The 12,282-nt window shown below is 42.9% G+C and overlaps 1 protein-coding gene across 3 annotated transcripts in view; it reads right to left on the reverse strand.

Annotated features, from left to right (window-relative positions):
* The window catches only part of LOC109854064 (FERM domain-containing protein 5), a 31,250-nt gene extending 19,844 nt beyond the window's left edge, over positions 1-11,406 (reverse strand). Inside the window, exons 1-3 of one of the 3 annotated variants that reach the window (XM_020426777.1) lie at positions 11,173-11,406; positions 3,202-3,306; positions 448-490 (exon numbers count right to left, since the gene is read on the reverse strand). In XM_020426777.1, coding sequence (XP_020282366.1) covers positions 448-490; positions 3,202-3,306; positions 11,173-11,268 — 244 coding nt within the window. In that variant the 5' untranslated portion in view covers positions 11,269-11,406. The remainder of the gene's footprint in view (positions 1-447; positions 491-3,201; positions 3,307-11,172) is intronic. The other 2 variants (XM_020426774.1, XM_020426775.1) reach the window with 2 other exon arrangements.
* Positions 11,407-12,282: the final 876 nt, after the last annotated feature.

The raw sequence follows: 12,282 nt of genomic DNA on the forward strand, positions 1-12,282 counted from the left end.
CGCTCGTTTCTACAAATCTTCGGGATTTTACATTTTCAAGCTTATTTTGTACGCGGAAAAAATTGTTTCTTCATGAACCCGTTGCGGGAGAATATCGTCATCTTCTTTTTCGCGAGATCCCATCTATTCCGTCGAGCGGATCTGATCCTCAAACGGGACTCTCGCGAGGAAGAAAAAAAAACACAAACGTCATCCCCTTCAGGTTTGTTCAAGAATCTGTTCAAGTTTACGAGAATAGGCCAGCGGGTCGCGACTGCTTGAAACTTTCATGTGACATCGACCCGTACATAATTGGGGGAGAGAAACAAGGAGGGGAAAGAGGAAACGGCGACGATCGAAACCCTCGCAGCTGATGCGATACCGTACGCGCGAAGGCTATAAGTACGTACGTAAGAGCGTCGCCGCGTTTTTTTCATTCCGGGAGCAATTTCGATTTAATATACTGACCTTTCACCTGTTTGATCGCTGTCTTCGCTAAGTCCAGCCAGTGCTGCAACAAAAATAAAAGAAATTCCGGATGAAAAACGTATCCGACGTAAATTCGTCGCGCAATTTCTCGTGAATTTCCATTTCGATAAATACTCGCGTTTTAAACGCTTGTTCTGTAAACGCGAGAGATTCGAAAATAACGCTTGCACATATTGTATTTCTCCGCTCGCTTATTGCGCACAGCGCGCCGAGCCAATCTGCTTAACTGTATCTCGAGGGAATACGAGAAGCGAAGAATCCCGTAACACGCGAAATTCTCCGTAAAATGAGCTTCTGCCGATATCTATAGGCAACAATTCGCGCACGCGCGAAAAGGTATCTCTACCGTTCGAAATTACACGTACAAAGTTTGCGCATCTGATTCTCTAATACCGCACTTGATGAAGTGATTGCGCTCACATTAGAGCGCGATACATGCCGTTGAGTTATGAGGTTTGATCGTTGAAAACGTTGTATTGAGAGTTATCGTTATGTTTTATTGTTTATTCAACAAAAACCGCAACTGTTGTCGCATCAATTCTATTTTCCGTCGCCTATTTTCGGAGCGCGACAGAAAATCTGGTCACCTTCGATTGTCTAAAAGGCAAAATTATTTGTCTCTGAAATTTCTAAACGAACACAAATATACATTTGAGAAGAAAACAGAAGATTTATGTGATCAAAACAAATTAAAGATAAAGAAATGTGCAAATTTATTCGCGGAAGTAAATGGACACAATTGTCCGCACAGAGAACAGCGCAATTGTCTACATCTTATTCTTCCTGCAACAAACACCTTAGAAAATGAATAAACAGGATTCGCAGCTGACAACTGACAATTTGCGTGAGGAGATGAAACGCGCGCTTTATTCGTTCCTTTGTCGTCGAGGCGAGTAAAACTGTTTTTGAGTTTCAATCTTTACCCCTCCCCGCATTATTGCATTACAGAAACGCGACAAAGAAAAGATAATTTTTTTTCATCGAAAAAATTCTGCGATTTCGCGAGACGCGAGCTCTGAAAGAATGGAGGAATCGGGGAATCTTTTCGCCCGAGGATAGGAAGCGGCGCGCATTAATTTTTGAAGACGTTGGCGATGTGGAATGTCTGTGGATGCACAGACAATATTGATTTTTCCGCCGAGGCCTTAAAAAAAAAAAGGCCTGAATTCGCAAAATGATGCTGTTCTTTCGGCCTTCCCGTGTTTTGTGCTCCCAAACACGAAGAAGCAAAATTAGTTTCGCGCTTAAAGTTTCGCGTTTCGTTTTCTCTCTCTCTCTCTCTTTTGTTCGTAGATTTGTAAGAGTACATACGCAAGCACGTTTATGCTCTGCATAAATTTATCGCACGCTGTTAGGTTTATCGCGAAAGAGGAAAGTAAAGTAGGAAGTCATTGTTAACGTTAATTGCGCACGCAGAAAGAGTAACGAGAGAGAGAGACAGAGAGACACAAAGATAATCGTGGGAAACGCGTAAAAAAAAATGTCGTATTAACTTTTCTCTTATTACAAATGTGAAGAGATTAATGTGAAAATTAACACAATTTTTTTTCCCCCGGCGGAATTAAATTCTCCGGATACGAATATTAAGATTGACTGCGCTCTCCCGCGGCGCGATCGCTCACTCGTTTAGATTTAAGTAAAAAAATGCACGTTCATTTCGGAGACGCGAGAGACGCGGCTCCGCGATTAATTCTTCGAAGGCAAAACCAATGGAAAAGGCCAAGCAAAACGTGAGGAAATTTCAGAGAGTTCCGTTTCTCGCTAAATTGAAATTTAATAACTCACTGTCATCGCGGCGCGGAGTCGGCTGTCGGGAAAACTGGAACAACGGTCGGACTACGGGTGCGCGATGCATATAATTTTATGCGAAAGTTTAGTTTCAATTATACATCGCGCGATTTTCCAGCCCGGAAAAATAAATATCGCTATCTGATATTTACCACGATAAACAAAAAGATGTGTAACGCGCGTTTGAATACATTTGCGCTATCGACGAATTTGCGGGTCTTCTTGACGAACGCGCGTTTATTTATAAAACAAATTAAATTTGCACTTTCTCTCTCTCTCTCTCTAGCTCTCTCTTAGAAATCTCAGCAATCGATGTGCAAAACTGATATATGCATCATTATCGTAAACGATGCATGTACCAAAAGTACATCAAGAATAATGAAATTTTTGCAGCAATGTTTATGAAATCGACAACATCATCTCATTTGTAACATGTTTTTTTTTCGAAGATAAAAAGGGAAAAAGTTTATTTACAAAATATTACAGACATACGTGAGAAAAAGAGAGACGGATAGAAAGAGAAGGGCGGAATAAATGACCGCCGTCGCATGTGTGACGTGTTCACGAGCAGACAACAGCTTATACGCGATGAATCGTTGGTATTTCAAGACACATCTATTTTTAAGCCCTCTGGTATTACACCAATGACCTAAAAATAACGATTACGATGGTGTACATCGCGTGCAATGTTACCGGTTGTAAGCAAATTTTACGGCGATTTTACACACATTTTTGCGACTCGATAGGTTTTGCTATCAACAATATTAATCTCTCGCGGAAATTTCTCTCTTATATTAAAAAAAAAAAAGCGTTACGCGTTTTTGCAAAGATATTTTAAGAAAACTACTCGACGTGTAAACAATCGGAGAGACGTTATGTTCTGTGCGAAAATCATCCGGTTGTACGGAGTTCATTACAAATGCGCGCGTGTGAAAATGCACTCACCCTTTCCCTCTCTTTATCGACGTAGCGGAGCCCAAAGTAGTCCATCTCCAAAATGTTGAGCTGCTTGCACACATATTCGAGAATGTAGCGCCCTTTGTCTTGTGGCTGTAACAGAGACGGAAAATCGCCACAATCAGACCATGGATGTGTTCTCACTCGTGTTTTCACTTACTTTATCTCTTTTTTTTTTCAAAAAAAAAAAAAGAAAGAACAAAAGAAAGAGAATATTGTTGCGCGAAATGCAAAGAGTGGAATATTTCTGTCGTGTTGAAACGGTTTACCATCGGGAATTCACGATATTTCGCGAAACAATCTCGTTTATCTTCTCTCTCTCTCTCTCTTTCTTGCTTTTTTCTCACAATTAGATAACAATTTTTATTTTCGATAATATGTATCAAAAGTTCGATACTAAAAATTATATCACATACGCAGAAGAGATATATCGAATGAATTTTAACTCGTCGCGCAAAAAACTCACAAAAATTCTCTCGCGTTTTCTCTCTCGTTTTTTTTTTGTTTTTGCAAAAAGTAGCATAGCGCATTTTTTTCCCCCGTCTTTTCTCCCATCGCTGCGCAAAACAGAGAGCCGCTCCTGTGTTTGTCGCAACTTGCCGAGCAGGAAAAACGAGGTGACGCGTGCAACGCGTGAAACACCGGAAGTCCGATAAAAGACGGACTGCACGGAAACCTTGCACTTTCATGCCCGAGAACGTTCGGAAAATGCACTGTGTGCATGCGCGTGCATATTCTCTTTTCACAAATACGTACATTAATTCTAAAAATCTAATACATACGCAAAGTGCGCGATAACGAGGCGATATTTGCCGCATTTTTTTTCTCTCGCAAGCTCGAACAAAGAACATCCTCCTCTTCTGTATTTTGACAAAAAAAAACCAACTACTTTGTTATATCGCAAGGTGAGCTGCGAAGAAAATTACAGGGAAGACAAAAAAAAAACCGCGAGTCATAAATCAAGGATTATACGACGCTTTTGTAACTACCTTCCCATCTTGCGGAAGCGGAACACGTAAGCGTACTCTCGTAACCGAGTCACGCCGGCTTCCGAAGTCGGTAACTTTCAATTTTTGAGCGGGACCTAAAAACCGCGCGGGATCTAAAAACCCGTACTCCCTCCACTTTTTCTCACACTCCTCTTCGGGCGTATTCTCAACTTCTCGAAGCCATTCGTTTGCCGCGTTCGAACAGAATCTCAAGAACAAACCACTTGAAAAACAAGAGCTTGACAAGTGTTTTTTTTTGCCGTCAAGGCATTTCTATCGCGTCGCGGAATTGTTAATAATAACACGTTGTCAAACAGAATTGGAAATGAAACGATAACTCGGCGCAGATTAAAGAACGCAAAAGGAACGTGTAATGCCAGCGTCGCATTAATTAGATGTTAAATGCGACGTTGTCACGCGTACGCTACATGCTAGAAAAAAAAAAAAAAACAAATTGAGATTACGGCTTCCCCTATACGTGTCACGAGACGGATTACATAAACAATGATGAGTTAACCGTGACCTCTGTACCTACTCGACAAATTGCGATCGCTGCAATTATCGAACGTAATAGCTCCGTAATTGCGAGCGCTGGTATATCAATCGACGCTAACGTTGGAGACTGAAAACCAAAAAACTTCGGAAAAACAATTTCGCCCGATCGTCCGCGTGTCGTCTGCGTAAAACGTTTCGCAATGAAAATATTGATATTTCATAAATTGGAATTTGTAGAATAGAAATCAGTCGGCGTTTGTTCGCGATATGTTGGTTAAATTTAGAAAAAGTTGTTTACAGCGGATTCGAATATCAACACGCGCGAGCGACAAAAATGTATTTCTCGCGCGACGTAAACACAATTGTTCGCGCGTCTTTGTGCGAAAAAGAATCGGGTTTTTTTACGCCGCGGCGTTAAATCGCAAATGTAACAGCGCGCGCGCGCACATACACACACACACACACGCGCGCGCGCGATATCTTCTGCGTGAAAAAAAAAACAAAAGCATCACTACGTCTTCGCGAATGCAAATTTCTCGCTGAATGAACCAGTCGCGTGAAGGTGCCGAAATGTCACGTCCCGAAATAACTCCCGCGTGTATCGAGAAGCCAAATTGAATATTTTAGCGCTTGTAGTTGCGGAACGTAACACATTTTTACAAGAAACTGTGACGCGGTTCTTTTGCCGCAACAATCCTAAAAACCCCGGGGCCGAAAACACCGAGTTCCCGAGGGAACGGCCGTTCGTGTACGCATCGCCGTGTCGCATTGTTTTCGGGAATCGTGTCGGCATGCCAAGCGTTTTGGTTCTTGCGCACGATTCTCGCAAAGTTCTCGGCGCATCAAGTGCCACGTGCACGCGACTCGCGCACACACACATACGTGTAAATACACGCGACAAGCTGTCGTGGTTTTATCCGCAAAGTGCAAGAAACTTGAACTACTTTCTTCTCGTTTTTTAAGTAAAAGACCGAATAATCGAGTGTCGCGACTTCTTGATTGCGAAGACACCGAAGAGAGCAAAAAATTCCATCGTAAATCTGCAAACCAAAGAGAGATTGTAAAATCAGAGAGAGATAAAATTCGAGCGAGTGTTTTTCGCGCGGATTCACCGAGGAACAAAAATGGAGAACGTCGTGAAATAAGATACGTCCGCGCTCGCACAATGAGAAGAGAGAGAGTCCGGTGGTTTGTGTGTGTATTAACATTCTTTGAAATATAGAGCATATTTCTTACGGATGCTGTAAATTAGACGACTTTTCCCGCGAGCGAGATCGTCTTCTCGAGCGCGCAGTAGTCCAAAACCGGATGAAGTCAGCCGCGAGAGATTTTAACGCGACGGACTTTCGCGTGCGAGACATGACTTCTAACCTTTTGGTATTTATCTCGCCGTTACGCAATTCTTCTCGCAACAAATAAACTCGGAATAAATTTTAGTTTTTTTTTATTATCTTCGTTCGTTTTGAATCTAAATACAGAATCTATTTCTGTCAAAAAAAGTTCTGTCAAATAAACTCCGTGAGATCTTACGACAGATTAGATATTAATTAAAATTTGATCGAAACGTTTAACTGTGAAAAATGATTTAATAATCCACCGCCAACAATGAACCATTGGCTCTTTTGGTCGCTTCCTTTTTTATTTTAGATCCGATATTATTTAGCAAAATTAAACGTTATTAATTATCTATTAATTATCTTCTCGTACAGATAAAAATCTCGGAGAAGAGATGGAACTTATCGCTTCGACGGTGCATAATTCTCGGCATATATTACAGAAACAAATGGTGTGTGTGCGCGCGCGCGTGCTAGTCGTACATTGTACAGATGGCTTATCTGACTAAATAGCCAATTCGCGCGGTAAAGAGGCCGTAAATAGTTAAATCGTTAATTAGAGCGATGAGTGATTAGAGCGGCGCAAAACGTAATTATAGAATACAGGATACCGTGTGTTAAACAATGTATCACGTACACGTGAATGTAAAATGAAGCTCGTGCGTGTTCAATTAGTCAGTTGTCTCGCGAGAGTTTGCAAACATCGGCCGGAAACGTCCAAGCACGTGTCAAGGAACGAGACAATCAATATCGAGAAGCGATAGGGGTATGTGTATGTGTGCGCGCAAGTAGTTTCGCTTAGTTACTCGCTCGGTATGTCCCCGCGAGCTTGATGTATTATAAACGTGTAAAAAAAAAAAAAAAAAACAACTGTGCCAGCTTGTTGACCTTGCACCTTCGGAGATCATCTTCGCGCATTCGCTCGCGAAAATTCGCGGAAACTATTCGTTGATCTTTATATCCAGAGAGTGACGAGAGCAATAAGTACAATGGATTTGTTTTCGAATATACATATATAAAAACAAACTCAAAGCGAACTTCGGGCGCGCGCTTGCGTCATACACAAGTCTACCGATATCGCGAGAAACTACTTGTGAAATTCTTCAGCAAAGCTAATTCGAGCGTGTAACTTATCCGAGTTTACTCTCTTCCGAGTTTGGAGTTCGCTCCGCGGTTATAAATGTGGCGAAAGAGTAAAAACTTGACACAATATTGCGCGCAACATCGCCTACGAGAGAGTTTTTATTTATAAATTTTGCGTTTGAATTCATCGCGTTATTTAGGCAGCGGCGAGCGATTTTAATCACACGCTCTGTTTAATTAAAAACCTTTGATTGTTGATTGAAAATTGCAGTAAAATCCATTAAACGCAATATCGTTGTCGAGATAATTTAGAAGCTCGCTCTCTCTCTCTCTCTCTTTCTTTCTGATATTCTAAAATCCTAAATAATCCGATTATGTAATATGTCGACTAACAACACCGACGTTATTATTGACGGGGGATTTGCATTCATTGGAAATAATAATTTAAGTGACGCCGCCACGTCGTCGACAAGCGAGCGGCAAGAACTATAAGAAAACACAGTTATCATTGATTGTAGCCTGGTGACCCTGTACCTCCAGACACGGCGGCTTTTATAATAGACACACTATGCTCGCGCGGGAAGGATATTTTCCGTTGAACTTTGTACTTGTGTTGTAACGCAATCTCGTAAATAACGAGATGTTCTCGATCGAAAAGAAAAGACGTTCAAACAAAAAATCAATAAATCGCGCGCAAAAAATAACAATATTATCATACACGAATATGAAACGCGCAAAATTACTCGATCATTTGCATAATTTACGCGTATATGCAAATAGACATTCGCAAGCGCACCTTCCGTTCTCGGGATGTGAATCCCAACAAAAAATCTTCCCGTTCTTATTTACGTCACACGCCAACATTTATCTTGGCACAATGTTTGACACGGCTCGTTGAGAGACGAGAGAACGGAGGCCGTTCCGGAGAGAGGGTTATCGCGAGATTTTCATTTTTCGGAGCAAGATTTGAAACGCGACTATATACCGTGTGTATAATGTCAACGGAGAGCGCAAGACTTCTTCACAAAAAGTCTTTTTAGGGAGGCGCGAGACGATAATTCCGCCCGTCCCCGTAATTTACATCCATTATAGCGACAGTGTGCCAAATGGATCGTCCCTGATACAGCGGAGACGGAGATAATACGGCGTCCGAGAATTTGTCTGAAAATTTTATCGCACGGATCTCATACTCGAAACTGGCGCAAAGACGTAACACTAAAAAAGGTCAGTTTCAACTTGTTCCAAAGTCACGCGGTAGTTCGACATAGTCGGTAGTTTGATATTTTTCTCGGTTATATTTTACGACAAATCTCATCAAAATTTACCGATAAATTGTTTTAATATGATTAAATTTGCATCTCAAAAGTGCTGTTGTAAGTTGCTTTTATTCTGCGCCAAATGGGAAGAGACGGTAATAAGACCGCGCGCAATTTTTGATATTTCGTAAGCTATTCGCGCGCGAATGGAAATAAAAATAAACGCGCAAAATCCAAAGAAGTATCTTGCGAAAAATATTTTATATTTTCAATTTGATTTTTCACGCAAACTATCGCGCTTTTTAATTGACACAAATATCGCTTGTTTACTGCCAACGCAACGTTTTTCGCGCGCGCTTACAGCGCGGATTCGTGACACTACAGAATAATGTTTACAGTGCTAATCCCCTGTTTGGTTTTGTTATATATATATATATATATATATATATATATATATATATACATTATAATTAATTTTTTTCGGAATAATTTATCTGTTTTTATTTTTTGTGACAAATAAAATGTGCAAAAGTTTGATAAAGAAAAATGAAAATATCTCGTTCAGAAATACATACGTACTCTCCCGCGTCTGAAACAATAGACGGGCGAGTATATCCGATATACCCGAACGAAGCTCCAATTTTATTGGCTTTTAATGCGCGCAACAGCCCACCCTCTTTCATCCCTCCTACGTCGTTCGTTCAGGGTTTAGATCCGAGCCAATGGTTACTCCCTGTGTGTCCCGTATATCGGCGTCGCTTCGATTTGGCCGACCGCCAATTATTCCCAGCGAAATATCGTCGACGCTGGCGCGCGCGAGACCGTCGAAACACGCATCCCCTATTTTCTGCGGTTCTCGCGAAAGAGCGCATCGCTTCGCGCTCTTTTAATGAAGAGAAACAAACCGCGAGCGACCCTGTTCTCCCGATGGACAAATTTTCGAGTTTCTGAAAAAAAAAAAAAAAAAGAAAAACCTATTCTCGACGAAACTCTCCGAGAGAGAGAGAGAGAGACTTGGGAGACGAGTTTGAGCAATTCAGTTTGAAGTTTGATTCGCGCTGATTTTTTGCGGCGAGAAGAACGCAAGTTTTCTACCTCAAATGAGGAATGGAAACGACATTGATTAACTAAATTGTGTAGTTGCCGACCGCAGTAGCTGTAACTACGCGCTGCGTAACACAGATCGGCGCTGATTATCAAATGAAATTACGGACGTGCAAAACAAATTTGTTAAAATGTACGTCTCACTTATTTTATGTACAAAAACAAATGTATTGCTTAAATTGTTTGCATTTCTTTTGAACCAAACAAACCGACTAAAGATAACCGAGAATCTAACAAAAAAAATATTGAAGAGTAAAAATAGAAGATAAATTTAGGAGATTTTTTGCCGAATCAACGATCTCCTCTTCCGCATGTATCATTTCCCTTGATCTCGAGCGAGTGTGTTAACGTAGCGAAGCTTGAAGTGACAAATCTCTCGGATATACAGTTCCTTGGGAAATGTCGATCTTTCTGAGACGCTTCGACAGCTCGAGATGAGGAAAAGAGGTTTTGACAGGACAGACTGCGTGTGTGGTTTTCTGGAATCGATCCAAGTCGGAGGAGCGTGTGTGTGTGTGTGTGTATGTGCGCGCCTGCCGTCGGAGACGCCGCGTATCTGCAACTGAACGTCAAAGGGATCCACTACAGACCTCACGAGGTATGAAGTCACCCCACAGCGGTGCTCAACTTTGTAGCCTTGACAAATTAGTTAGCACGTGGAGAGAACGGGGAAACGTCAGGCGGGATGTGTGTCGTGAAATTAAACGCTTTGTAAGTAAATTTGTAATTAACAAATTCGGATCGCAAAGTGGGAACACGTTTCGAGACGTTAGTTTTTTATACAAAACCTGTTTGTATCCGCTGAATATGTAATCTTGACATTTCAACGAAATGTCAGTTCGGTCTCACCGAAACGTTTCGCGCAGGCATTAAAAACCCGTTTTATATTTTCGTTGTATTTGGCGGACGATTGTGGCGGTCGTCGATGACACGTCAAAAAAGAAGTCGCGCGAGTTTACATTTCGCCGACACATTTTCTCTCTCTCTCTCTTTCTCTCTTATATTTCCTATCAAATACGAAGGAAAAGGAATATCGATACGCGCAAAGTGTGTCACGTTTCCATCTCTTCACAATGTTCATCGCTCTAGTACGTTACGAAACACGAAGACGATACGACGGGGTATTGACTTGTACAATACGATCGGTTCTATCGACGTTTTATTAACGCGTTTCCGTACGAGCCGCATAAACCGCCGAAACTTTTTTACGCAACCGAGAAAACCTTTATTTTTTTTTTTCACAAAGAGCGCTACGCTTTTCTCGCGTTTATGAATTCGCGTTACATGCTCGGAAATCAAACAATTGAGAAGCGTTAAAGTTACATACAGAATCACACATTAACACACAAACGGCACCCGACCAATCACCGCACCGAGTGGTATCGTCGAAATCGCACGTAAAACCGCGCACGTACGTTGCAAATTTCGTTTCTTTTTACGCTAGCCACTTTTCGACAAGTGCAGTCGTCGGTAATCTCGACAGGTTGAATTTTTCAAGCAGCGGGAGAAAATCGGAGCAGGGAAAAAGATCTTTTTGTTTTTTTTTTTCAGATCTTTCGTTGGACGCGTATACTCGTGAATGGCAGAGCCGCGCAGGCGAATAAGGAAACGTGTATGTAGGCAGGGGTGGAAGAGAGGAGTCGCGCGAGGGATGACGGCGCGTCGCGGTGCGAAGAGAAAGACGGCGCGCTCTCTCACCTGGAAGTCGCAGTAAATAATTTCGTTGTCGTCGAACAGTCGAATAGTGGCGCGATGCACCACCGTCACGTCGCTCTTGCTGCCGAATTTCAACATTTCTGACCTCAAGTCGCCACCCAAATTATCCCTCCGGCCCTCATCGTCCTTTCCCCCACAGCACCACACACTGCCCGTTTATTAATCGCGACACGCACCACCGTCGTCGCCGCCGTCGTCGTCGACGCCACCGGTCGTCGTCGTCGTCGTCGTCGTCGTCGTCGTTGTCGTCGTTGTTGTCGCGGTTGCCGCTGACGCGCGGCCGTACTCGGTATTAATCGGCGAGCTGACACGGCACGGCGCGACGGCACGATTGCACAGCGGTGAACGACGACACATCACCGTAGCGGAAGAACGCGAAGCTGTCTGTCAACCAAGTCCGTGCGGTGCTGCGCCGCCGCCGCGGCCGAACGCGGCGCTGCCACGTTTTCGCAACGCGGCCGCGCGCGGCGCCGTTGCCGTTACCTTTACTGTCATCGCGCATTTTGACAGGCGCGTCGCGACGTCGCGCGAGTTTCGAGACCAACTTCACACAATTTGCATTTGGACGTTCCATCGTCGCGAAACACGTTTCTGTTACAGAACGATATCGTTTTCCTTCCTCCGAAGTACAGACACTGGATGATTCGATAAACACGACGGGCTCGTAACGTGGAATCTACTTGCAAAGGTACACGTTCACGCTGTTTTTGATAATGTCTGGTAACTCCGATGACCGTTTCGGAATTGACGCGTGCACATTGTAAAACGCAGGTTTCTCTTCGGATTTAGTAGATACGTATTAATTATTTGTGTACTTACGGTGCAAAATAAACGCACAAAAACACGAGCGCACACATTTCTGTTAATTCCGCATTACCGCGTTACCAGTTACGGACAAAATTGCGCTCTTTTCAGCAACGTTTCTCAGATAACACGTAAAACAGAGTACTATTTTATTGATAAAGTCACGCGCGAGCAACAGACCGAGAGAGACGCGCTGTTCTACCGTTCGTCGATCGTCGTCTGTTCGCGGAACGGCCGTCGCGACGACGCGCGGCGCCCTTCGCGCGTCCGAGCATCGCGACGTCGTCG

The sequence above is a fragment of the Pseudomyrmex gracilis genome, unplaced genomic scaffold (assembly GCF_002006095.1).
Source record: "Pseudomyrmex gracilis isolate BER0280 unplaced genomic scaffold, ASM200609v1 scaffold_59, whole genome shotgun sequence".
Classification (NCBI taxonomy): domain Eukaryota; kingdom Metazoa; phylum Arthropoda; class Insecta; order Hymenoptera; family Formicidae; genus Pseudomyrmex; species Pseudomyrmex gracilis.